The sequence below is a fragment of the Myiozetetes cayanensis genome, unplaced genomic scaffold, assembly GCF_022539395.1.
Source record: "Myiozetetes cayanensis isolate MyiCay16 unplaced genomic scaffold, myiCay2020 scf4, whole genome shotgun sequence".
Classification (NCBI taxonomy): domain Eukaryota; kingdom Metazoa; phylum Chordata; class Aves; order Passeriformes; family Tyrannidae; genus Myiozetetes; species Myiozetetes cayanensis.
In genome coordinates, this window is record NW_026087631.1 from 70,278,693 (window position 1) to 70,302,588 (window position 23,896).

The 23,896-nt window shown below is 44.1% G+C and overlaps 1 protein-coding gene across 1 annotated transcript in view; it reads right to left on the reverse strand.

Moving 5' to 3' along the window:
• LOXHD1 (lipoxygenase homology PLAT domains 1) overlaps window positions 1-23,896 on the reverse strand; it is a 150,161-nt gene that overhangs the window by 41,350 nt on the left and 84,915 nt on the right. The window contains exons 26-32 of the mRNA XM_050329855.1: window positions 21,664-21,845; window positions 18,434-18,550; window positions 13,845-14,007; window positions 10,941-11,095; window positions 9,894-10,103; window positions 7,782-7,905; window positions 3,147-3,355 (exon numbers count right to left, since the gene is read on the reverse strand). Of these exons, the coding sequence (XP_050185812.1) occupies window positions 3,147-3,355; window positions 7,782-7,905; window positions 9,894-10,103; window positions 10,941-11,095; window positions 13,845-14,007; window positions 18,434-18,550; window positions 21,664-21,845 (1,160 nt within the window). The remainder of the gene's footprint in view (window positions 1-3,146; window positions 3,356-7,781; window positions 7,906-9,893; window positions 10,104-10,940; window positions 11,096-13,844; window positions 14,008-18,433; window positions 18,551-21,663; window positions 21,846-23,896) is intronic.

Sequence of the window (23,896 nt, forward strand, 5' to 3'; positions counted from 1 at the left end):
AAGGGTTTGGTTTGGAAGGGACCTTAATGGTTATCTTGTTCCACCCCCTGCCATGGGCAGGGACACCTTCCACTATCCCAGGTTGCTCCAAGCCCTGTCCAGCCTGGCCTTGGACACTTCCAGGGATGGGGCAGCCACAGCCACAGCTTCTCTGGGTAAAGCATCATTCCAAGACATTGCTAGGTACCAGATTTCCACAGAAACTTTTAACTTTTTTTTTTTTGTATCAGTGACTGGCCAGAACAAAACATCCTTTGCATCCAGCTGCCTGGGAGAACCTGCGCACAAGCAGAATTCCAAGAACCTCAAGAACAATGTTGTATATTCTGGGATATATTCAGCCTGTGCCAAGTCTTACTTATGGCTGGACTTAGAGAGCAGAGTATCAGTATTTGTCTTTCAGTTCCAGGCAAATCTTTAGACAGACTATGCCAATACGGTGAGTGATCCCAAGCCACAGCCACACCAGCAGTGTAGCCTGGACGTGCATACCAATATCACAAGTTGTTTGGGATGGGATGTTTGAACTAAATCAGAATGGCAGAATTTCAAAGGCAGGTAGATCCCTGGGCTGTTTGAAAACCTTTGCAATTTGTTCCTACTGTCCTTGAGAGACTGTTGAGTAATTCACAGGCACTGCTGAGTACTTCACATCGCTAAGATGCACAGTTTGTACTCAGCAGCTCCAATCACACAGAAACTGAACACAATGGCAGAGGCAAAATGTGAGAGGGTTTTTCTGTGGAAAGAAAGAAGGAAAAGAAGAAAACCAAAATGGATTTTCTGCTTATTCTGAAAAGTCCAGGCAATGCTAGAGAGACCTGAGGGTCAGGTCCCTAGGGACCAAGGGACTGGACTTGCACTTGCAACGCTTGTATGTCCTTGATTTTACTCTATGTTTGTGATGGAGAAAGACCCTGAACCAGAAGAGGTTTAAAAAAACGAACCAGTGAACGGCTCTTCTGGACATACCTGTGTCTCTCTGCAGCAACAACAGTCTAGGAACAGAGAAACTTTCTTTCACTGGGAGAAGAAATATTAAAACTTGTTTTGAAAACGCAGTATAAAGAGCCTAAACCAAATAACTTCTATTATTTATTTTCACATCAGCATGTCTGTTAAGGCACAGCAGTAGTAAATATTACATCCGTAGGCTCACAAGACAGGTATAAATGGGCCCCTTTCAAATTACTTCATGTTCTTCTGTTTCTGCTTCCACCGGAGTGTATTTGCAGCAGGAGAATAATACCAAACTGGAAGTGGCATCACACTGCAAATCCTGAGATCCTGCTAAATTGTACAATCTGCTGCCTGGGTTATACAGAGCACTCCTGGAAACTTAATCTTCACACCATCCTATTTTCACATGGTAACTCGTACTCAGAACTTTTCACCTGCTACAGAAACAGACAAATGCCAAATCTAAGAACGAACTGTTCCTCGCTTCTCCCAAGTAGATAACTAGCAATTTTCTGCAATGTCCCTGAACACTGCAATTTTCTGCAAGGAAAATGCGGGCTGATTCCATGGCAACCACGGCAGACTGGCACATCGATGTCATCACCGGGACATGGATCAACAAGAAGGAACCTTCCAGGCAGAGGGCACTGCGCGAAGGAAGGCAGAAGGCCATGAGCAGATGGCTCCTCCAGCCATGAGCTGGGGGGGGTGTTACAAACCAGAAGGGAAAAGTGACCAAGAGGCGAGGCAGCAGACTGGTGAGATCACTGAGGACGGGGGTGAAAGAGTGGAGGAGAGCACCACCCAGCCTGAAAGATATATGTTATTTGCCTTTCGAGCTCTCTACATTTGATTTGCAACCCTTTATCTTCTTTCCCATTTGTATTCCTTTTCAAATTATTTTTTGCCTTGTCTCTGCCTATTTCACAGTGTCTGCTCCTACTTTCTTCTATTCTCTACCCCTTCCTCACTCTACTCTCTGTCTTCCAACACCCCTTTCTATTTCTTTCTTCAACCTGCTCTTTCTGTGCCTCTGGCACCCAGGGGTGATACTGTCTTTTTCCTCCCTCTCTGTCCCAACCCATGGCTGTTTCCACATGCACACAGTCTGGAAGAGAAGGATTTATACACTTGATTCACTATAAAAGTTTGACCTTGAGATGGTCTAGATGGAAAGTGCCAGTAATGCTCATGATAACCAGGCACTTGGACTGCATTAGGAAAATGGCTTGATAATAAACTCAAATCTAATTGGGAGACTTCTCCAGGTGTCAGAATTCATTTCTTGAATGAAAGGTAATGTGAGTGTCTCAGTCTCTCACCTGCTACAACAGGGCATACAACTGCAAAGGTTTTCTAAGTTAGGATTTTTTTCTTTGCATTTTTTTTTTCACTTATCTCACTCCAAATATACAAGCACACACAAATCACCTGGTAGGTTTACTTTCACAGAGGGCACGGGGTAAAAATGAAATTAAATAGGCTCCTGAAGTCCTCAGAAGCTGTGGGTTTCAGCCCCTGAGGGGCTGGAGCCAGATTTCAGGAGATGGAAGTGCCATATGAAGCAAGAATGATGTACGCAAACACTCTGGAATATTCATGTGAAGTTTAAGCTCAGTAATGGAAAGTCTATGCAAATTGTGCCTCCCTGAGCCATTGCAGAAAAAATGGTTCCTGTACCAAAATCTATTTGTGCACGTTACCAACAAATGATGATTAATTTTCTTCTCTAAGCCTGGGTCCTCCAAGCTGTGAAAACAATTTTCATGTTTAGCTTGAAAATTATACAAGATGTGTTTCTCACTGCTGGCACAATTTATGAAACCCAACTGGAAGTAGTGAAAAAAACAAGTAGGAAAAAGACTGAAGGAGAACTGCATCCTGGGAGCCTTCACTGCATCTGTCAATAAAAGAAAAAAAACAGTGCCAGAGACGGGACAAAACTGAGACATGTTAAAACTTCTTTGTAATTCACCCTTATCTTCTGCCTCACATGGATCCTGGTTTTGTCAAGCCTACTTATTTTCATGTTCAGACACATCTGAAATCTCATTAGCACATCCCTGTTTACATTCCTTTTAGACCCAGGAGCCTCTCCTTCACAGCTTAGGATAACAGGAACATGTGCTTTCTTTGGCCACGTATCTCATGCACCTCCAGTGCTCGCGCTGCACTCACAGCATTACCTCCACTTTTTTGATCTCCCCAACATCCAGGCCCCAAACTGAGAATTTCTCCACGGAGCCATCCGCAAACTCGTCTTTTCCTTCCGGGAGATCCAGCCAGAGCCTCTCTGTCTGCGCTTTCTGGGGACCCATGATGATGATGTACACCCGGCTGTCGGTGCTGGAGTCGTACTCTGTGCCTGTTGTGATGGTGATGTGGTACGGGATCACTGCAACGAACAGGGGTTTACTCATCAGAAAACCCACGCATCTGTACGAGACTTGAGGAAACCAGGGACTCATCCCATCAGAGGGAGCAGTTGTGCGTGTTAAATAGGTTCACATCCCATTGAATTCATTTGGAGAAGTGATAACATCATGCTTTGTTGGGTTACAAGTGTGCTTCGGAGACTACTTTCCCATGGCACGCTTAGGACTGAATTCTGCAAGGGTTAATTTCCCCAGACAGCCCTACCGGCTGCAAGGAGGTTATAAGTCCAGATTTCTCCCTAATGGATGACAGAACAGCAAAGGGTTTGAATCCTTATTGACACCAAGAGACCTTCCTGAAGATGAGTCTGAGCACCTAAATCTTAAACAGGCTATTAGGCCAAAATGATCTTACACTCCCTGTTCAATAAAGACAAATAAATCTATGCTGACTCCAAGGTAAGCCATCACTGACTGAACGTCCCAGTACAACCACAAATGCTCTCCTTTGTGCCTCATTCAAGGATTGCTGTGATCTATGGGGCAGCTCAGGGTTTCAGCACCACTTTACAAGTCCAGGCAGACAGAGAAAAATCCTTGTATTAAAGGTAAGTCACTTGGTAATTCTATGCATTACATAATAATTTTGGGGAGGGAAAAAACCTTCAGGCCAAGGCTTTGGAAAGAGGAGGTGGTTTTTCTGTGGTTTTCAGAAATTTCAGTTCAGCTGTTAAAAGGGAGGAAGTGCCAGACTGCTTTTCAAGGGCTTTCCAAAAGCTCATTTGGGTAAGCCAAGCAGGCGGTGCAGAATTAGTAGCTGAATACTCGTTTGATTTCTCAGAACATTTGTGCAGGGCTGTTCAAACAGTTCTGACAAGGCTCAGAGCTCTGAAACTTGCTTCGTCACAGACTTAAAACAGCCTGGCTTCATCATCACTTTTTTGATTTAAAAAAAAAAAAAAAAAGGAGGGGGGGTTATATGTTGACAGAAAGTTTGGTTGGTTTTCAAATTTTCCAAGATTGACATCTAATTTTGCTTTATAATAATTAACAACATTTTTGAGGTGGAAGTTGTACCCAAAACTCATATCAGGCTCAGAATATTTGTACAACATCAGGGAAGGCATGAATTCATGCTCACCAAATCTGTTCTTAGCTCTGGACAGAGCAGAAACCAAAGAGATGCATTCAGCCCCAATTAGAGGATTTTGTGTACCAACACAAAACGAACTGATGATTAGGCAAGATTTATTCTCCCCTTTATGGTATAATTTACATTTCAGTGTGTGCATCAGCATAATGATTTGCAATGCACTTAGCAGGAAAAAGGGTTTAGCTGTAGTCAAGGCAGATTTTATAAGAATATATCGAGCAGTCATGTTTAGATCAGCTCCAGACTTTCCAATAAATTGTATTTTGAGTAGGGACAAAATTTCCTTTAACACGGTTTTTATCCTGTTCTCCTGTGACAGACCAAGTTCAAATAACTACTGGTGTTTCCATCAAGTGTTGCATCCTCAAGCCAAACCACCTGAAACATCCATAAAAAATAACTATGAGTAATCACCATTTTCCACTTTAAACAGTGAATACAGAGATACAGAGTAGCTTGATACCAGACAGCAAGAAACACTGTTTGCTGCTCTCTCCTTCGAAAAAACTGGAAAAGAGATCCTTTAATTTGTTTGTCTCTCCTCCCTGTTGTCTCCCTCTTTCTCTGGGACTCACAGTTCCCTTTTTTCAAGCATGAGAGAATGCAAAACCTTGGGGAAGTGGCCACAGCAGGACTTTGCCCTGTTCCCCTGAGTTCCAGCACAGAGGTCAGGCTGTTCGAGGGCACGAGTTCCCCTCCCAGTGGGGTGGGTTTCCTCAGGGATGCATCCATACCATCCTCAGCACTGTCTTCTAGCATGGAGCAGTGTTCCCAGTTCAGACCTAAGCAGGATCCAAGCCAAGAGGACCTTCCCCCGTGCTCCATCCTCACATCATCTCCTGCCCCTCGAAGGCATTTGCCGGTTTGGCCATGACAGAGTCAGGACTGGTCTGCTCCAACATTCACTCCCTTTCCCAGGCAACTCCCAATACCACTTCCCTAATCAACTCATTAACAGCTGGCTTTTTATCCAGCTCAGGAGGTGGCTGTCTGGCTCACCCAGTCCATCTTATCTGACATTCCTTCAGGAAGCAGTTTCCTTAATGAGGTCACGTCACTGAACAGAGATAGTGGTGATGACAAGCTCCAGGACTCAGAGATGAAAGACCACCCTGGCATAATGGGGATGGTGGGAATGGTCCTAGCTCTGCTGGAGAGGGCTTCTCAGGGGGAATGCTGATGTTTTACCCATTACTTGTGAAATGACACGGAATGCCAACGTGGCAGATGTTATCCATTGTCACACCACAGAAGTAATATCAGAAGGGACATGGGAATCACTTTTTTTATTATTATTTTTTATTTGAGAACAATGCGGGATTACAAAAGAAGGGCTGCCCCAAGACACATGGGTTGCAGACCAGGTTAAGCAATGTGCAGCATTATGTCTGTCCCCAGCTGAAAGGTGTGGGACATGCCACCCAGGCATCACACCACAGCAAGCTACTGGGCATCAGATGAGCTGCAGTAACCATCTGTGTGAGCCTCCTCAGATAGCTTCCCCTTGGAAGCTATCTTAAACTCCTAAGGCAAATTATGTAATTTACACGTTGCTTAACATGGAAATTTAAGATAAGTTTCATTATTTTGCACTTGCTGTGGATTAAGAGCACACAGACAGACAGGAATTCTGATGCTGCCCAGTTAGTTGTTACAACACAGAACCGTAACCACACACCTAAACATTAATCTAAAGCTAAAGACCCTGTGTAGGATGTCAAAAAACTGTAGGTGCAATTTAGCTGGTAAGACATTGCCCTGGAATACAAAGGTGGTCAAAAAAAAGGGTATATAAATCACAGAGACACAGAATCATGAAAAGCATGGGTTGACAGGGACCTTAAAGCTCATCTTGTTCCAATCTCCCTGCCATGGGCAGGGACACCTTCCATAGACCAGGCTGCTCCAAGCCCCATCCAACCTGCCCTTGGACACTTCCAGGGATGGGGTAGCCACAGTTTCTCTGGGCAACCTGTGCTAGTATTTTACCACCCTCAAGGTAAAGATTTTCCCAATATCCCATCTAATGCTGTCCTTTTCCAGTGTGAAGCCATTCCCCCTTGTCCTGTCACTCCAGGCTCTTGTTAAAATTCTCTCTCCTCCTTTTTTGCAGCTCCCTTCAGGTGCTAGATGGCTGCAATCAGGTCACTCCTTTCACCCTCCCAGCAGCCCCAAGTCCTTCTCCCCAGGGCTGCTGTCCATCCCCAGCCTGGATTGATACTGGGGATTGTCCCAGCCCATGTGCAGCACCTGCACTTGGCCTTTTTTCACCTCGTGTGTTTATGAGGTAATGAAGTTTGAAAAGGAAATACGGATGTGTTCAGAGAAGTTTTCCATACAGCTTAACTTCTGCTGAAGGACACTCATCTTCCAGGCTCCCTTCACAGCCAGGATAGAGACAAAACCTGCTCAGTTTGCCCACTTCTTTTTGGTGCCAGCCAAGCAAGGCTAGACTCTCTGTGTGAACGTGGCCTTTGCAGACACAGACTGGCATATTTCGCTTTTTACAAAGTGAAATTCAGAAACAGGTTTTTCTTTTATGCTCGGTTTTGCCTTGTCTCGGAAACAGGAGTCTAAAGATGAAACTCTACGCTAGTGCCACCAACTCTTTCCATCAGTTATTTGAGCAGAAAACTCAGCCCAGAGATCACGGACTCCCTGCCTTTCAGCAGACCTTGCTTCTTTGCTCAGTAATTAGACAGACAGCCTTCTAGAAAAGAACTGAGCACTCTCAGTGAAAACTTATTTTCTGAGAGCCAAGAAACTTGTCTGTACTATTGCTCAGCTCTCCCTGTCCCACTCCCCTTCCAACACAACAGCTGTTGTGATGCAGCTACATGTGGTAAGGAGAAAACATGAAGGGTTCTAAAATAAATCACGTTTAAGTTCATAACGAAATAAACATCCTTGGTGATAAACCACTGAGAACCTGATCATGAAAAGGGAAGGTGGCTTAAATGGGACAAATAAGGTCTCGAGAAGTTCAAACACAACTCAGATCTAATGTGCTACATGAAATACGGTCTCGAGCAGGTCAAAGAAAGAGGCTGGAAACATTGATGTGAAATACATGGCTTTTCCCACTGCTGGGGTCAGAGAGCTACAGGAAAAGCAACAAACAGAAACACGAGCCCTGATCCGGCCTTTCCCAAAGCAGTCATGACACAAGGAGAAGAGAAACAATTTGTCCCGCCTCTCCTTGACCTGCAGCAGGATGAAGGCAGCCCATCAAGCACTGGAAGCCAAGGACACATGAATGCATAACAAGCAAACACTCGTGCATGCTCACTCACTTGAGCCTTCTTCTGCTGCCTTGACCAGCCTGGACTTTTTGGTCTCCTTCAGGTTTGCGTTGCTGTCCTGACTGGACACGCTGAGGCAGGAGCCACCCAGGCTGTTCCGCTCGCCCTCATAGCTCTGTTTGGAAGGCATGAGTGGGACAGGAGTGAGGCTGAGCGCTCACAGGTGCTGTCAGCTGTTCCCATGTGCCTCCAAGAACTACCTGAGAAGAAATCCCTGTAGTTCCCCAGGTACCTTTTTGCTCAGTGGAGCTCAGGTCAACGTGACTTGTAATTTACTGCTGGTCATTCGTTTACTTCATTGGTAACCCTGACGGGCCATTTTGGACGTGTGTTATAATAAAAGAAAATATAACAGACCCGACAGACTTTGTTGGTGAGTTGTGGTTTTTTCTCTGCTACCTGTGTGAGCAGTAGGAAACTCAGATGGATGCAGCAGTGCCAGATTTCAGAGAATCATAGGACAGTGTGGGTTGGAAGGGACCTTAAAGATTATGTCATTCCAACCCCCTCTGCCACAGGCAGGGACACCTTCCACTATCCCAGGTTGCTCCAGACCCCGTCCAATCTGGCCTTGGACACTTCCAGGGATGGGGTAGCCACAGCAGCTCTGGACAGCCTGTACCAGAGTCTCACCTCCCTCAAAGGGAAGAATTTTTTCCTAATATCTGCTCTAAACCTACTCTCTTTCAATGTGACACCATTCCCCCTTGTCCTGTTGCTACATGCTCCTGTAAAAAGTCTCTCTCCCTCTTCCTTGTGGGCTTCCTTCAGGTACTGGAAGGCCACAATTAGGTCACCCTGAAGTTTCTCTTCTCCAGGCTGAACCATCCCAATTCTCTCAGCCTTCCCTCACAGTAGAGCTGCTCCATCCCTCTGATCAAATTGGTGCCTCCTCTGGACTCACTCCAGCAGTTCCATGTCCTTCCAGTGTCCTGGGCTGTGCCATGTCCATCCTCTCCCCCATGTGCCATGTCCATCCCAACACCCCCAAACCCTTCTCCCCAGGGCTGCTCATCAGGCACAGGTCAAGGAGTGTAAGAGGCAAAGAACTGCAGAGCTGAATGATACGAAACATCTGTTGTACTTGAAGGGCTACTGACAATGTCTTTGCTGCCATCGTCCAACAAATGTGAGGCTCTTACCACACAGTCCCACAACTAAAAAAAAAAAAAAAAAAAGAAAGAAAAAAAATAAAAAAAATTGAGAGTGATTAGTTTTTTAGCTTTTCCTCACTGTGAACTGATATGAGCAGCGGGGTGAGCGTGACCACAAGCACTCACAGCATTGTCTGCTGCAGTTTTATGAGGGAGCATATGGCAACACTCATCCATGGTGTAACTCCTCTTACATCCGCTCTGTTGCATCCAGGATGAGTCTGGGCCAATTTCATTGATGATAATTTCAGTGGTAACTGTCAATTAAAATGTCACTGCATTTTGCAAAGTGGACTCCTTAAATACAATGAAGTTATAATCAGCTGCTTTATTATGTCTCACTCTATAGAAGCAAGAGAAGTCTATTAATCTTGTTTGCTAATTTTACTTAGAGCATGTCCCTCGAATTCCAATTAGCTCTGCTAGGCTGATAAGCAATAGAATGTGTGCAAGTAGAAAAGGCATTTCACCAAAAAAACATTGGATGCTTTGAGTGGTAGCAAAGAGACATGACTCTTTATGTTTGGCAGCGTTGGAATAGGGAGCTGAAAAGATAAACCCATCCAGTCCAGTGAGGATGAAGTCAAAGGACTCCATATTTTGGCTTCAGGACTTTGAATAGTGGCACCCATCAGTAACCTCTGTGGGCACAGCAAGGACAGCAGCAGGGAAATATACTCTGCTGTGCATCAGCAAGGTACTGAGCTCTCATCTGAAGAGTTCCACTTACACTCCTTGATTTTTCTGTTGAAATTGCAAATTACAGAGCTGGTGATAATGGGCTGAGAGTGGCCTGACTTTCCGCTCTTGTCTGAAAAGCAGAAATTCATTTTGGATAAGCCAAAAAAACCCTTTAAGTCCCTAATGAGCTGTCTTGGACTTCAACCAGATATTCAATAATTTTATTTCTATGAGTAGCAGTGGGATCTGCTTTGAGCCACAACTTTACCTGTTCATAAAGCGTGCGCTCTATCTTTTTGTCCTCTTTCTTTTTGGAGAGCCAGCGCTCGCACAAGAAAACAAACGACTCCTCTGTGGTCTCATCCAGGATCTCCACTTTTTCCAGAAACCAGTCAGGGCTGAACATGCTGTTATCGTGACGAATCTTGATCTTGTACAAAATGCCAAGGTCCACAGCTTCTATAGTGAACGTGTCCTCCTGCAGAGTGTTCAAGAGCAGTTGATTCTGTTAAAAAGCTCTCAACAGATCGTCTACTGAACAAAAGCAGAGAAGAGAGACTGCAGAGCACATGTGTTTAAATTCCATATTGCAGGGTGGTGTTTGGATAAAAGCTTTATACATGCCTTACAGAGGCATATCTGTAAGCTGAAACTGTTCTGCAGGGAAGTGTTTTAAAGGCTGTCTCTGCTAGGAGGGCAGCTGCAAAAACCATCACTTTTGCAACCAGTTAGAATATGGAAAGCCTGGGACATTTTTAAGTTCTATAGGCTTCCCTTTCTAATCCAGTTAGATCTGTATGGACAATCCAGATACCTTTGCCATCATTATTATCAGAGTATCTCAGTATGAGGCTGTGACTGTGACTCGTGGACTGACCACAGAGTATTGCTTTTGGTGTTATTTTCTCGAACACAGATACAGTTTGGGCCCCATAGACTTATCACCCTTTAATGGTGAATTCCAACATATACTGGATACATGCAAATCCACTGCACAGGGGCTATGGGAATGAGAGACCCCAGAATTTGTGTGCTTCCAAATCTGCAGCCAACAGCTGAAGCCAGTTTATATGGACCAAGCTCACAATTTGTCCATCAGTGACTTCACAGGAACATCTGCCTGTTTGCTGCAGTGCCTGTCATTTCTAATACCCAGCTGACAATCCATACAAAGCATTTCAAGAGATAATGAATGTGGTAAATGGAATCAATCAATCCATCCCTCATAGGAAAACTCAGCCTATAAAGACAGCCACGGACTTGTTAGATTAGAGACTGAGAAATGGAAAGTGCTGTTAACCCATTGTGTTTTTACCTGTCCTCTTTCAAACTTGTTGAAGTTTGTTTCAGATTTACTGAGCTTTCTCTCTCCCATGTCCCCCAGATCTCCGTAGATATTTAGGAAAACATTAGCGTCCGTCCCAGCACCATAGATATCCCCGGTGAACACGCTGATCTTGTACGTGTGAACTGCAGAAAGAAACAGAGACATGATTTCTGATCTGAAGGTGAGCTACTAAGATATATGAATTCAGTTAGATACTGAATTTACTGAAGAAAATGGCCCCCAGATTTTCTACTCATTGCTCAGTTCTTGGAGGTTCTAAATCCCATATGGCTTTTCCTTTCAGGTTTCTGATCCAAAGGCTGGAGAAACGCTGGGCTGAAATTTGCTGACTTTCCTGTTCTCGTGCCTGTGCGTTGCTTTGATCACGTAGTTCACGGTTAAAAATGCGAAGAATCATTATGGTTATTACTGGATGGGAAGTCGATAGAGGGGAGGGAACTCAGCACCTTTTCACGCGGAGGCTCGAGGGACACAGATCTGAGAACAAGTCATTCGGTGCTGTGAATCCCTAATACTCCATCTTCCATAAACAAACTCTGGGGATTCAGATGTGCAATTACCACAGGAGTTAATGGCACGTGTCTCTATAAATTGCCCAAACAGACAGAGAACAGGTTTCTCGGCCCTTTTGCTGAGACAGTATTTAATTAAGGAAGTGTTGAAGCTGTGCTGTGTAAGTACCCTTTCTCTTTAGCTTGCTCAATGATGAGACAATAAAACCTCATCAAGCCTTTAGTAATGTGCTTTACTAAACCTGTTAAATACTCCTATTTTTATTTTGCTACTCTTCTCCCAATTACATGGGGAAAACAAACAGTTACTGAAAGCATCCTCTCCAGGAGAACAATGAGGGACTGTACAAGACTCTGATTACCCTGGTAGCATATGAGCCATGGAAAATGCCTCCTTGCAAACCCCAGGGCAATGCAAATTAGGAAGAGGCACAAAGTCTTAGTTAGGATTCTGTGTATGTTAACAGCATTGCAGAAAATTGCTATATTGTCTTTTTCTTCTTTCACAGTAAAACAGACCCTATTCTGCTTTTTCATCCATGAAAGATCTCCACTGATTTCTCTAAGAAATGGATCAGAGTCATAACCAGTGAACATCCATCAGACCAGGTGCAATGCTGAGTTCTCTGGTTTGCCTCTTCACATGTGTCCTACAGAGGTACAGCTTTGTATTTGAGAGGGAACTGCTACATTCGTAACGAAGGAAGCAATGCATACAGTCTAATTAGTCAATGCATCCCTCTTTGGCTTTTGCTTGCCAGTTCTAGATACCTTCAGGACTGAAATGCAGCCTGTTATAAAAAGAAAGATGATCCACAGGCTGATTTTCCATCACTGTCACTTACACTGTGTCACTGTCCAGGATGAATCCGGACTCACAGAGGTGCAGAAGATATAATTCTCCTCCCAGATATTTTGTATCTAAAGAAGAAGTTCCCAAACTTAGCCCTAGATTCCAGCTGGAAGAAACCTTCAGTTATCCAAAGTTTCTATTCCACAGACTGTAAAACTTGTTTTAAGGTTTTGCCTTTAGAAGGAAAAATGAGTCACCTGGGTTGGTTAACACATGGTAACTGATGCAAGGTAAAGCAACAGAAATTAGTAAGTTAAAGAAAATGTCATGCTGGCATCTAGAAGTCATGGAACTGTTGAATCATCGATTTGTTTGGGTTGGAAGAGACCTTTAAAGGCCATCTAGTTCAACTCCCCTGACGTGGGCAGGGACACCTTCTACTAGACCAGGTTTATCAGAGCCCCATGCAACCTGAGCTTGAATGTTTCCTGGAACAGGGCAGCCACAGCTTCTCTGGGAAACCCTTACCAGTGTCACGACACTTATTAACCTGCCTCTGTGGGAAGAAAAAAAATCTCGCATGAGCTACCACGCAGTTCCTAACAGGAGGAAGGAGGACACCTCCCTGTTCTAAAGGCACAGTGCAAAGGCTCCAGCCTTCCTCCCATCAAGGCCCCTCTTCCCTTGGCAATGCAAAACACTGATAATCCACAAAAATTCCACCCTGACAATGTTCTACTGTAAATGCAAATCAGACTCTGAAAAGAAAAGAAACAGTGAGAGAAATTATTTTCTCTGTTGAATCATCTTGTTGCCAGATGGGAGAATCAAGAATGGAAATGGCACTGCTCAGGAGGAGGAAGGTTCATGACCTCTCTCAAGGGCAGAATGAGCTCAGGGAGGGAAAAGGAGTTCTTTTCTTAGAGGAAAAAGAGGTAAGAACAGCTGGACATACAGAAAAGCAACGATTTAGGGGTGAAAATTCAGTTCTTGCTCACTTGTTTCAGCTGCCAGTAGGGCCAAACACTGAATATCAACACTTTATAAGATGGGCTCAGAACTGAGTAGGAATTTATTTGCCTCCCCAGAGGCACTTTAACGAGGCGAAGGTTGCTGCACAGATCCAAATTTCTTAAGGGTGTCCATCTGTACCTGAAGGGCAGCAGGGAAAACAACTTTGGGAGGAGGAAAGAGGAGCATAAATCAGACTGGTAGGGTAGGAAAAGAAGGGGCAGAGTGCCCAGGACAGGTGAGCTGGGCAATCAAGCAGAAATGCTAACACAGCCTGGAAGACAAGACGTAAAAATTTTGCTGGGCATCAGAGGAGACATTCAGACTATGTCTGTGTAGAAGGGTGTCTGTGACAAGTTCTTAAAAGCCCTACAGGCAAATGATGATGTTATTGCATAGAAGCGTTTCAGGTGTAAGAGAGGCCAGAGAGGAGGAAGGGAAAGAAAAGTGAACAGTTGTACCAGTGTATCACATTTGCCTGAACCACATATCCGAAGGTTTTGTATCAAAAAAATCAGACAAATTGGTCACTAACTACTCCTAGGGTTATATTACCTTCCAAGGGGTCTTCAACTTCTTCCTCTATTTGCTTGAGTGTCCCATCCTTCATGAGTTTTTCAGTAAAAATATCAGACGGTACCAGTTCTCTGACAGTCTCGCCGTCGTCCTCAGACTTTGCAAGCCATCTTTCACATGGAAATGTGATAGTTTCTGAGCCCTGGAGTAAACATGACAGAGATAATCACTTCAAAGCAACACAAACACATGCTAGCGTCTCCCCTTTGAAAATACCCCGACACTTCCAGCTCGTGCATGTATGTGTGTGTGTGTAGAGGCAGACCTGAAATAGTGCACAGAAATATATTTCCTCCAGAAAGAGGACATCTGAGGACTCTGAGATGAAGCACTGAATAGGCAGCAGAGAACAGTATTCCCACTGGCTGCGTGACAGTGGCTGTATGATCCAGTAGATCCTTGCCCTTCCCAGTTTTAAAAATGTTGCAAATTCCTAATCAGGACTGCACCATTCCTGCTGAAGCCGAGTTTTACTGAGATTCTGCAATCCCCCTTCAGCCCTTACTCAGGCAGCATTCTCTTTGAAGACAGTAGGGCTTTTTCTTTTGAGCTCAATAATTCAGGATTTTGCCCTATAATTCTGTGACTCAAGCTGGTTTCCAGGCAATTCCCATACATTCATTAAGAGGAGAAAAATACTGATTTAATTTTTGATCTTTTGTTTTGACTTCACTTTGGTGGAAACAAATATGATTTATATCATGAAACAGACAAAAACAATAGAACATGTGGTTTGCACTCAGTAAACAAAATCAATCCCAGACTACTCATTAAGAACAGACTCACATAAGGCCTCCAAGATGGTAAGATGCTGGAGGCTTTGAGTGCTGGGGACCCCAGGCTAGGACTCCATAAAGAAAGGGACATGAGCCACCAGGTAAGTCACAAAGGCCACAAGCCTGAACTGAAGAAAAAAATCTCATAAGTTAATTTTAATCTCACAGTAACTAAATAAAGAAGAAAAATGGCCCTTTCTCTACTGTCAGCTTCATAATTTCTCTCTTGCACAGCACAGGGAGCTTCTGCTCTTTCCAGTGCTTTGTGTGCCATCACTTTCATGCACAACATACCAATGTATGTTAATAGAATCATGGGATGGTTTGGATTGCAAGGGACCTTAAAGATCATCTTGTTCCAACCCCCTGCCGTGGGCAGGGACACCCTCCATAGCCCAGGTTGCTCCAAGCCCTGTCCAACCTGACCTTGGACACTTTCAGGGATCCAGGGGCAGCCACAGCTTCTCTGGGTAACCTGTGCCGGGGCCTCACCACCCTCACAGCCAGGAATTTCTTTCTGATATTGAACCTAAAACCCTGTCAGAGTGAAGCCATTCCCCCTTTGTCCTGTCACTCTGTAGCCTTGTCCAAAGTCCTCCTCCAGCACTCTTGTAGATGCCCTGTATGTATAATTTCCACCCTAATTACTGGGTTGTGATTATTTGTCAAACCAATACAGGGTCTTTTCTTCACTGCTTTGACTACATAAATACTAAAACATTATTATCCAGCGAAGGAAGGGAACAGCTTTCACTGTAGCAAACCTAAACTTTGCTATCACTGCGTACTGCAGCACTGCACTCCCTGGAACTGCCAGATCCTGCCTGTCCTGACACCATCACTAGGGAGGGATGGGTTGCACACCCAGAAGCAGAGGTGCACTCAAGCCACAGCTAACCTGAGATTAACAGGTTCCTGTCTCATCACACACAGATCCCAGAGAGGTTCATCTGTGGGAGCTGAACCCCTTGAAGGGGCTTGTGTGACTGTCTTGAGTCTGCATCAGAATTGCCCTTCGAGTCCACACAGCCCAGATCTGCAGCTGGCAATGAAACACCACTTCTCCTGCTCTCTGCTGCTTCCTGCACTGCTGCAGTTCAACCCCAGACTCGCAATGCTTTAACTCCATCAGGGGGTTTGGAGCATGACATACAAAATGGTGTCAAAGAACACCAGCAGCACTACAGATTATTTCAAATCTTTCACTTTCCAGTGTTATTTGTGCTGTACAAGCAGAGTAACAGCACCTAATGACTGACCAGAACTTCTGACTCCTCATTTCTGCACTGGCTTTCCTCGTGCTATCTCACTGTACTGAGATACTGTGATGAACTGTGCTGATCTCCACACCTACAGGCTGGGAAGAGGGGGTTTTCCAGAGTGATGCTTCAGTGCTGAAACTCTCTCCTCCTGATAGAGATCCCACTTCAGCCACATCTCTCACCGATGCTTTGAACTGCTCCTAAACATTCATACTGTTGGCTGTACATGCCATTGATGTGAACACTGTTTATTTGGTAATAGGATATCTAAGGACTCCAGTGACTGCACAGTGGGACATAATATGCAGTTACTGCAAGAGTTAATTGTATCATTACTGTTAACCACTTTGTCACTGCCACAGTTTTTACTGGAATTTCCTTGTTCGTGATTGCATTAATATTTGTGTGATGCAAAGTGCACTGGTTTATGTTACCAGCGGTAAAATCCTCTTTCAGCCCTGAACAGAATTTGTTTTATTAGAATCTGAGTCTGGCCCTAAGCTAGAAACAGGGTGTAGTGTGCTGAAAATCAGTGCCTTTCCCTCCTCCAAGTTGTGACAAATGAAATATAATTATCAAATATAATTGGCATGCCAAGACAGAGTTTTTTTCAGCGTGCAACAATCCTAGCTTCCTACCCAAGTGCTTTCAATTTAATCTGAAAAGTTACTGACCTCATTTTTCTTTTGCAGCACTACAGATACATCTAGACACATCTTAGCAGTCTAATCAGGTAGCACAGCTTTTAGAAGTGTTGGCAGCATATTGCTATCCTGTGGCAGGTCATAATATCCTGCGGCTGATCAGCGGCATCGTGCAGTGCTCTGCTTTCTTCTTTCTTTCCCGTGTCATAATCAAAAGATCGGCAGAATTGTAAACCTCTCCATTCCTAAGTTGTTCAGGGCTTTCCTCCCTCCCTCCACCTTCAGTTTTCTCACCATCTGCCCTTCAAAGCTGTTGCAATGACTGCAGAGGGGGGCAGCCTCGAGACCCTTTCTGAGCAAATGGAAGAGCACCTAACCTGAAAGTCTCAGGTACTTCACGAAGTGTAGAAAGAGGCAGCCCAGGAATCTCTTTTCCCTTGGTTTCCACGTTCCTCTGCATCTTCCCTAACCTATGACCAACAACATCTCTGAAAATGTAAATTTGTTCAGTAACCTAATGAAGCTTTATGAGGCAAGTGTTGGGCAATACAGTGTGGGTATGATAATGACAGACTGGCAAAAAGCTGATCACAATAAAAAATCAGAGAGCACTGCCTTGGGAAGAAGCTTGTACAAGGGGATAGGAGAGTGGGTTGAAGGGAGATCTTCTCCATCTCTCCAATTCCCTGAAAGGAGTGCGGAGGCAGGTGGGGTTGTTCTCTTCTCCCAGGTAACAAGTGACAGAAGAAGAGGAAATGGCATCAAGTTGCATGAGGGGAGGTTTAGGCTGGATTTCTCCCCTGAAAGAAAAAATTGTTGTCCAGCTGCCAAGGGCAGTGGTGGAGTCCACATCCTTGGAGGGATTTAAAAGCTGTGTGAATGTGGCACTTGGAGACATGGGTTAGTGGTGGCCCTGGCAGTGCTGGGGGATGGTTGTACTTGATGATCTTAGAGGTCTTTTCCAACTTTAACCATTTCACAATTCTTTGGTGAGGAGAGTTCAAGGAAGACCTTTAAGTTGATTGTGTAGCAAAGAGAGTAAAACATATCCTGGAAAATTTGAAGGAGGAAGCAAGGTGAGAAGTAGGTTCACCATGGTGGAGCAAGCTGTGTTTACATCAACACTTGATAACTAAAAGCCACTGAGAAGGGGTCAGACTTGAGTGGAGATAAAAGCTGACATCCCTTTGGAATAAGGGGAGAGAGCCCAGGTGTCCCCAAACACAACTACTGCTCTTCTAGACTACCCCTGAAGAAGTGATTTTCTTCTGAACTTCCCCACGGCCAGATTTATTCCTGTTCCTACAGTCAGCATCTGAAATCAGGGCTGAGGAACAGTTTCTTACGTGGACAAGATTAAGCTGACCAATCTGACTGCACTGCCTTAATCCTGTTGACATGAGCAACTACAAATCCTAGCATCTAACTTGATTTTCTTAAAATGAGTGATTCAGGGACTTCCACTGACAGGCCTTTTGCTTTTTTTAGTTGTACTGGCTCCCTGCACTTATTCTTCCAGAATAAAGGGACTGATGAAATTATTTCTTGTTCCTGTTTAGCAACAATACTTTTTTTTTTGAAATGGTACACTCACCTTCCACTTCCTTCCCTGCGATTCCCCAGAACAGAGCTACACATAAAAATATTAAGCTTTAAAAAGGCAGTGACTGCAGAGCCGTATCATCAACATTTGAAGAATGAAACATGGCAATACATGTTCGTCGTCCCCAGATCCCCAAGCTCCAGCAAGTTCATTTAGTGTGCATTGCTCTCTGGGGAGTCGCTTTTCACTGTTAATCACACTTTGTACACAGAAGATGCGCCTTGGGAAGTGGAAACGGCTGCTCATGGAAACGCATCGCGGAGTGCTGGGATTCACAGCCTACCTTCCCGTTCGGCAGCAGCCTCCGAATGGCCACACGGTCCAAATGCCATCCCGAGTTCAGCCCCCCACCGTTGTGTCCTATGCGGATCTTTTCAATCATGTCACCAACATCCTCCAGCTATACAGGAAAACAAAACAAAACAAACAAAACAAACAAAAACAAACACCACCACGCAACCCAAATTTAAAAAAAACCAAACAAACAACAAAACACCAGAAAGCCAACCCAAAACAAACAAACAAACAAACAAAAGAAAAGCAGAGAAATATTACAATATTAACAACGGGTGACTTTTGAGACACCGCTTCTTTGGCTTGTTTCTTATTTTTGCAGCCTGTATGAGGAAGCAAATACTGGTGTTGAGGCCGTACTAGAATCATGAAATAAAATCCTAGAGTGGTTTGCATGGGAAGGGATCTCAAGGGATGGGAAGCTGATCTCATTCCATCCCCTCCCATGGGCAGGGACACCTTCCACTATCCTAGGTTGCTCCAAGCCCTGTCCAACCTGGCCTTCAACCCTTTCATGGATGGAGCTTCCCTGGACAAACTGGGCCAGGGCCTTACCATCCTCACAGCCAAAAATTTCTTTCTAGTATCAAACCTAAAACTGCCCTCTGTCCGTGTGAAGACATTTTCCCTTGTCCTGTCCCTCCAGGCCCTTGTCCCAAGTCCCTCTCCAGCTCTCCTGGAGCCCTCTTAGGCTCTGGAAGGGGCCTTCTCCAGGTGAACACCCCCAGCTCTCCCCACCTGTCTCCAGAGCAGAGGGGCTCCAGCCCCCAGAGCATCTCCATGATCTCCTCTAAGAGTTATGCCCTAACTTGCATTTTAGCTAAAAGTTTTCACTGAACTTCTGCTCCAGACATGTGGAGAACCTTGCTCTGCACAAATTACCCCCAGTTTCAGATACTTTGGGTTGCACAGCAGCAATCCTGCATCTCAGGCTTTTTTTTTGCGTGCGTAGGAATGAAGGTAATTGTATGGAAATTGCTACATAAACAGCCTGGCACTTTATATTATCTCTCCTGCTCCACCACAGAATCCCAGTGCCATTCTGTGAAAGTCAACAGGACAATCATCTTATGAAGTGGCTACTTTTTATGGCTTTTTTATGCCTCACCTTACTACTTGAGTAATTTGTTACTAGTTCATTACTTTTAACTGATCTCCTTTTCAAAGGCTTGAACAGGCAAAAAGTGAAATTTGCTCCTAAGTAATAGCTTTTGATTATTCCTGTGCAAACTTTTGTATATCTGGCCTTTAAAAGCCCAAGACTGGCTGCAAATCTCCTCTGCACAAAGAAGAACACTGAGCTGTCCTTCTGTCCTTGGGGTCTTGGAGTCTTATTTTCTTGGAAATCACGACAAAACGGAACATATCAATTTGCATCACCGGAGACCACTCCCTTCTGTTCCCAGCTGACAGAAGTGCCCCATACTGAAGAAAAGACAGCAGTAATTTTAGAAGACTCCATAAATCAGTAGGACTGCACTACCCAGGGAATTCACACTCTGAACAAACTGGGTTTGACTTCATCAGCCCTGCCCTGACTTTGGACAGCACAAGATTCACTGTAAAATAATTAAACAACCCAAACTCGTTTCTACAACTCACACGTGCACACAAGTATATATCAGGGGAAAATTATTTTTCCTCTTTTGTCCTGAACAAATACTCATCTTTCAGTGAGGCTTTTAATCAATACATGGCAATAAAGTGATGCTTGAGCAGTAAAAATCCATGTTCAAGAAGAAGTGGGCTTTACCCTGCTGTAGGCATCTCCAACAAATCATCACTTGGAAGCATAGCTGAGACCAGTCTCTAAGCTTTTGTGCCTCTTTTGCAAAATACAAAATGATAGAGGCAGATAAAAGCACAAAAACAAACAGACAATTCCCAGTTTGTGTTTCCTGAGATCCCCCAAATTGTTTTTAAGGTCTGTTGAACTCCAAATTATGGCTCTACACAAGTAGGTGAAAGAGGAATATATTTTTCTTCATCCCCATCTCCTGCAGAAAGAGGAACTGGTGAAGTGAGAATGAAGTTTGAGGACAGGTTAATATGATGTAATAAATCTGGAGAACACACTGCATTTCCCTTTGCTTCATCTAAGAAAAATACTGATGTTTCAGATTCCACCAAATCTGAAATAAATCTCATGGAATAAAGACATAACCATAACACTCAGCTTAAGATTTATACTTGTGGATTAATGCAACCTCTACTATGGAAAACTATGTGGAAACTCCACCAAAATAAGTCTTATTCTTTGTTTTTAAGGAATCACACTGGGGATTTATTATATGATTCATGCCATATAACAACAACGCAGCCTGGAAGTATTTTAAACTTGTAAAAAAAATTGGTTTAAGACTTCCTTTTAATTACAAAAACAATCCACACCCAAAACGGAGAGAGGTTGTAAGGTCCTCTGTGAAGTCAGTGTTAGTGTTGCAGCCAGGAAAGGAAGGTAAGGGCATGCAGCAGTACCTAAAGGATAAGCCAGAGCCACAGCTGGCTGTATTTTTGCCTCTCACAAATTCTCAGCAGAAAGTATATACTCTAAATAGGAATTGCCTAATAGTGCTGATGTGAATGAGCTCACTCATTGATGTGCGCTAGTTTACTATTTGCACACAGCTTTGCAAACACTTCGGGAAATACTTGCAAGATCTTTCAAAAACTTAGGCCTGGGAATAGGAGTAACAGCTTCTCTGAGCACACAGAAGGAAAAGAATTTTGCTTCAAAGTATTGCCAACTGCAAGGGAAAGAAAATCTTCAAGCAAGTAAGAGTTGGTAAGGATAGGTGCACACATTATACCCATCAGGCACAGATATCCTCTGTTTGCCAAGTATGGTCTAGGGAATGGAAGATGTAAAGACCTCCCAAAGTGGCTCTTAACTTCACCTGGAAGGACAAGCCTCCACATCCACGTACTGGTACAACACAGCTCCGTGACAGAGTAGCACCAGCCTTTCCAAGGCTTAACGTGGCATTTGGCCACAGGGGCACTGCGTGCTGCACCTTAGAGCTGCTACTCACTGAAGGCCAGTAAGAAATGATTTGATCCAGTGCAGTCTGACTGTTGGAGAATGGAGTTTTGGATGCACATTCTATAAGTGAAAGAGCTGAACAGTTTTCCCTAAAATAAGGTTCCCACTTCGCTCCGCTTTCTCCTCTTAATCCCCTTGATAAAACATAAGACGAGAGCGAGCGCCTTCGATCTTACCTCTACAATGAACTGATTCACTGAGTTCCTTTCAAAATACATCCTTTGCTCTCTCTTGTTGAGGCACAGGGACTTCTGCTGAGTGCAGATCCCGTCGCTTCCGTAGAGAACAATGAAGACATCAGCGTCCGTGCCAGCTCCGAAGATGTCACTGGTGTACACCGTGATCTCGTAAGGAACAACTGGTTCAGGGGATGGCAGAAAAGGGAAGGTTAACAGAGGTTAGTAAGCAGTGCAGCAATGCTCCTGTGAAAAATTTAGTGAAACAAGAAATGAGTTATAAAACTCAACAATGAAAGGGGAAAAGGGTAGGAGTCACACGCTTGTGGTCATAAACGTCACCCAGTTGGTCAGTCCTAGGAAATTCCAAAGGAATTTCCTTTAATGCTACAAGGCAAATTGACCTTGATGCTTGTCCATATAATGAGATTTTAGGTTAATCGCATGATCAGAAAACACTGCCATCCAAAGTTACTGAAACAAGATTTATTTTAATATCTCAAGTGTTAAAGCAAAATACAAATTCATAAATTTTTGAGCAATTAGGCAGATGGATGAAGTTAAGACAACTGGAGGCAGCATACAAATATTCAAGATAGTATTACTGATAACAAAGTCCTACTGTTTCCATTATTAAACACATGACAAACATCAATCATAAGGAAAAAAAAACTGTTGCTCTATTTTCACTTAGTACTTCTACAAAACACTGAGGCAAACACGCTAAATTACAGCCAGACCAATGGTGAATGCAGAACAAAACGGATCAAGACTACAAATACTTCCCTATGCTATTCCTGTGGTTTGGTTTCTCCAGAAAGTCCCATGACCCCGAAATCTGATGCCTCCTTTTGTTCTATTTATCTTCACAGCTTTTCAGTCCTGCTGGAGTATGAATCAGACTTGCTCAGGAATAAGGCTGACCCAGGAATAAGACTTGGGGCTCTGTTCCTGGCCTGCTATGGATTTGCTGAATATCCTCAGTTTTCAAGGTGGGATGGGGTTTAGCTCACCAAGTGAGAAACATATATTCAGATGCCCAAACCTCAGGCTGGTGTTCACCTCTCCAGATGTAATCACTAAAGCCAATCTAGTCTGAAGAAAGACTCAGTCAAGGAATGAAGGCGTATTCCTTGGGGTTAGCCGCATTATTCCCCAAATCCACCCTCCTAATGACCAAACAATCACAATGGCAGTTTAGAACCATGGTGAGGACATGTGATTTCAGGGGCACCATTTGGCAAAATGAATCCTGCCCCAGTCTCCTTTGAACCCTTTCTGAAACCATAACTAAGGGTAAGGCTTGGGCATCACCAGTTGGCTGCAGGGACCTCTCCAGCCTCAGGAAGACACTGCCCCTGCAGTCCATGTTGCTACCCATAAGCAGAGCCTTCAACGCCTGGATTCTGCTACCACCAGGATCTGCTCCCGGCCATCTCTGTCCCATGCACCCCCTAAACAGCTTCCACCCTTTCCCACCCCTCACTACAATCTTCTCAGCTGCTTGTCATCCCTACCCTCATACTCTGCCACGACTTCAGTCATTTCTGCTATTTACTCTATAGCAGTTTGCACTACATTTCAGACTCAGAGTTGCTGTTAGGGTAAGAGAGAAGGTTCCTGGCACCATCTCTGTTACTGTTGGAGTAATTCTGGTTATGCGTATCAGGGACTAAGCATTCATTAAAAACACAGGCTCTCAAAATATAGCTCTCAGAAGGACAGAGAGGAAGAAGTTTTCTTCCAAAGAGAGGAAGAAATTTTCTTCCACAGAGAGTCAGCCTGGAGGTACTCAATATTCTTTCTGCCCAACCCAATGAAATCTGCTCTGATGTGCTGCAACAGAACTGGAATAGTTTTCCCAGTATGTAAGAAGAGGGGGGGGGGAAAATCCTGGAGACCAAAAAATCACACACTATGCATTATGAATATAAAATTATCTTCTCTGCTGAAGTCCGTAGCACTTGGTCTTGTTGCTTGAATATTAACAACAGCTTAGAACTGAATCAGCAAAGCAGAGCCCTAACAAGGTCACCAACAGCACAACTTTCAGCTGTCAGACACCCATTTCATTTACATGGCACTTTTAAAGCTGTATCCCCACAGGGATGATTTTAATTGGACTGCGGATGACATGTTTTCATCGTTAAACAATTCTGGCACGAGTCATCATAAAACAAATCAAACCCGTTTAGTTACCTCTGGCAAACTGAAAACCCCAGGTTAATTGTTA